The 2,795-nt window shown below is 41.2% G+C and overlaps 1 protein-coding gene across 1 annotated transcript in view; it reads left to right on the forward strand.

Annotated features, from left to right (window-relative positions):
* Positions 1–1,105: 1,105 nt before the first annotated feature.
* LOC115226527 (4-hydroxybutyrate coenzyme A transferase) overlaps positions 1,106–2,795 on the forward strand; it is a 50,780-nt gene continuing 49,090 nt past the window's right edge. The window contains exon 1 of the mRNA XM_029797528.2: positions 1,106–1,650. Within this exon, the coding sequence (XP_029653388.1) occupies positions 1,449–1,650 (202 nt within the window). The 5' untranslated portion in view covers positions 1,106–1,448. The remainder of the gene's footprint in view (positions 1,651–2,795) is intronic.

The raw sequence follows: 2,795 nt of genomic DNA on the forward strand, positions 1-2,795 counted from the left end.
CTACCGCAGTCAGTACCGCTGCACCAAAACACTATCCTGCTGCGGCGGCGGCGGGTGTCCTTACCCTCCCCTTCCTAACTCCAATTTTTCCTCTTCCTCATCCTGCAACCTCCCCCTCTCTCTTTTAACTTCTAGTTGTTACACCTCCTCCTCCTCAACGGTTCTCTAATTGCTTTGCTGCCAATATAACTACTTCCAACTCCTCTCCCTCTACATATTATTTATTTTGCCCATTTCTCCTCTATCTTTCTCTTTCACACACGTTGCTTCACCTTTTATTATTTTTATGTCTTGTAATAATGTTCTTCCTCTCTTACCATCATTCTAAATGCTGCATCTCTAATGCCTTCCTCTCTTTCTCCTCATCCCTTCTACTATTCTTGCGCAACTCCCATGCTAAGTTCTCCTTCTCTAAAAACTCATCCTCTTTTGAATTCATTGCTCTTTCTCTTTCTTGCGCAACCCACACACTAAATTCTGCTTCTCTAAAACTTCCTCTTTTTAATTCATTGCTCTCTCTCTTCTCTGCCCCTGCTACTCTTGCATAACTCACACTCTAAGTTCTGCTTATCTAAAGACTTCCCCTCTTTCTATTTCTCGATTCTCTCTCCGTCTCCTCCTCTGCCCCTGCAACTCTTGTGCATCCCCTACGTTACCTTCTGTTTTTCTAAAGAACTTCCCCCTTTCGCTTTTATAGCTCTTTCTCCTTCTCCCCCGCTACTCTTGTGCAACTCTTACGTGCACTCCCCTCCCTCTAAAGAGTCGCACCTCTTTCTCATTCACATCCTTCTATACTCCTCCTCCCCCTCACCATTACCACAACTACTTTCAGATCACTTCCCCCTCTCTTCCTCCCTATCTTTTATTTACTCGATTACTCTTTCTCTTTCTCCTCTGTCACTCTTACTCTTGCGCAACTCACATGTTACATTCTGCTCCTCTAAAAACTTCCCCTCTTTATAATTCATTGCATTTTTCTCTGTCTTACTCCATCTCTCTTTCTCCCTCCCCCTCTCTCGTCTTAACACTCTTGCTCCTCATCCCCTCCCTTTCTCTGTTCTTCATATATTTTCCCCAACCATCCATCTCCACCAAGCGCTTCTCCTCCTCCTGCTCCTCTGCAAACATTCACCACCCTCTCCAACCGTGCCTCTCCAACCGTTCCTCTGCTGCTGCTGCAGTTGTCTGAGGAGTCAAAGAAGACGAGAACCATCATTCGGCGTTTAAGGGTCCCAGCTAATCCGGCAGTCGATCCTTCGTGGTTTTTCAAAGACACATCAACACGTTTATAAAGGAACACTTGCGGCACAAAGAACAGACGGCGGCTCACATTTGCAATACATAAAAATACGTTCATTTATAATTTATAAATATATTTCTACTTTTTGTGTCGTCCTGAAACAACTTCGCCAAATTCTTTTAAGTCGGTCAGCGAAAGTATTGAAGTGATGTCGTCTCTGAGAGTTCTAAACCGGCTTGTGGGCCGCTACCATCCCAAGATCGCATCAAATGGGGTATGTGGGGCCAGCAGAGCCAGTTGGGCTATTACTAGGGGTTTCTATGCCGGCACGATGGAACCGTTCCACCCGTACCCGGAACGCGAACAGAACTGGGTGTCCGCCGAAGAAGCCGTCTCAGTCGTTAAATCAGGTAAGTTACGATACATACACACATATAAGTATATATATATATATTATATATATATATATAATATATATATATATATATAGCATGTATATATGATAGGATGTGTGTGAGTGTGTGTTGCAAACGGGTACCTTTACTTGCGATCGCTACTCCCAGTTTCATGTTTCCATTTTTGCCATCTGACGATCGGAAATGTGAGCCTGAAAGAAAAAAACATCCCAAAAAAGCAAGAACAAAGGCCTTCTAAGGTTACTAGTTTCAGTTTTCAATGTATGTATGTATAAATTATTTATAATCGACAACAGAGTGACTCGAGGGCCGGGAGTTCGTGTATGCACACACGCACACTCACATTCATTATTCTCTCCTTGTCGTTTTTCTAAACAAACATAAAACAATAAATACACACACATATATATATATATATACATACATAGATACATACATACATACATTACACACACACACACACACACACACATATATATATATATATATTATATATATATATATATATATATATATATATATATCGTACGTACGTACACATTATAAATACATAAATATATATATGTGTATAGACGCCTCATACATTCATACATACCTATAAATTTGTATATATATATATAGCCGCATATCTATAAATAAGTACAGAAATGATGATGACGTGTAAGTGGCTGAATATTCCTCAGCCGGAATTAGTATGAATAGCACTGTGTGTGTGAGAGGGAGAGAGAGAAGGCTGGCCTTTTGAATCCCTTGTACAATCCATGGTCCTTCCATTCGATTTCTGTCAACGCAGTTTCATTCACAATGCTTGGGTCGACCAGAAGTTAGGTTATAAGACCGAGAAGCCGTACAGGGTGTTCAAATCCTGGACCTTCTCATGGTTGGAAAGTGAAATTGTTAACCATTCGGCTCTATCAGCATCTAATTAAACATCTCTGATTGTTTCAAATTTTAAAACAGGGCCAGCAATTTTCAGTGGAGGGGGTTAACCGATTACCCGATCCCATTACACAACCGGCACTTATTTTATTGGTCACAGACGTATGAAAAGCAATGTTGACCTCGACGTAATTTGAACTCAGAATCTAAAGAGCCTGAAGAAATGCCGCCAAATAGTTTGTCCAACACGCTAACCATCA

Source organism: Octopus sinensis, linkage group LG30 (assembly GCF_006345805.1).
Source record: "Octopus sinensis linkage group LG30, ASM634580v1, whole genome shotgun sequence".
NCBI lineage: Eukaryota > Metazoa > Mollusca > Cephalopoda > Octopoda > Octopodidae > Octopus > Octopus sinensis.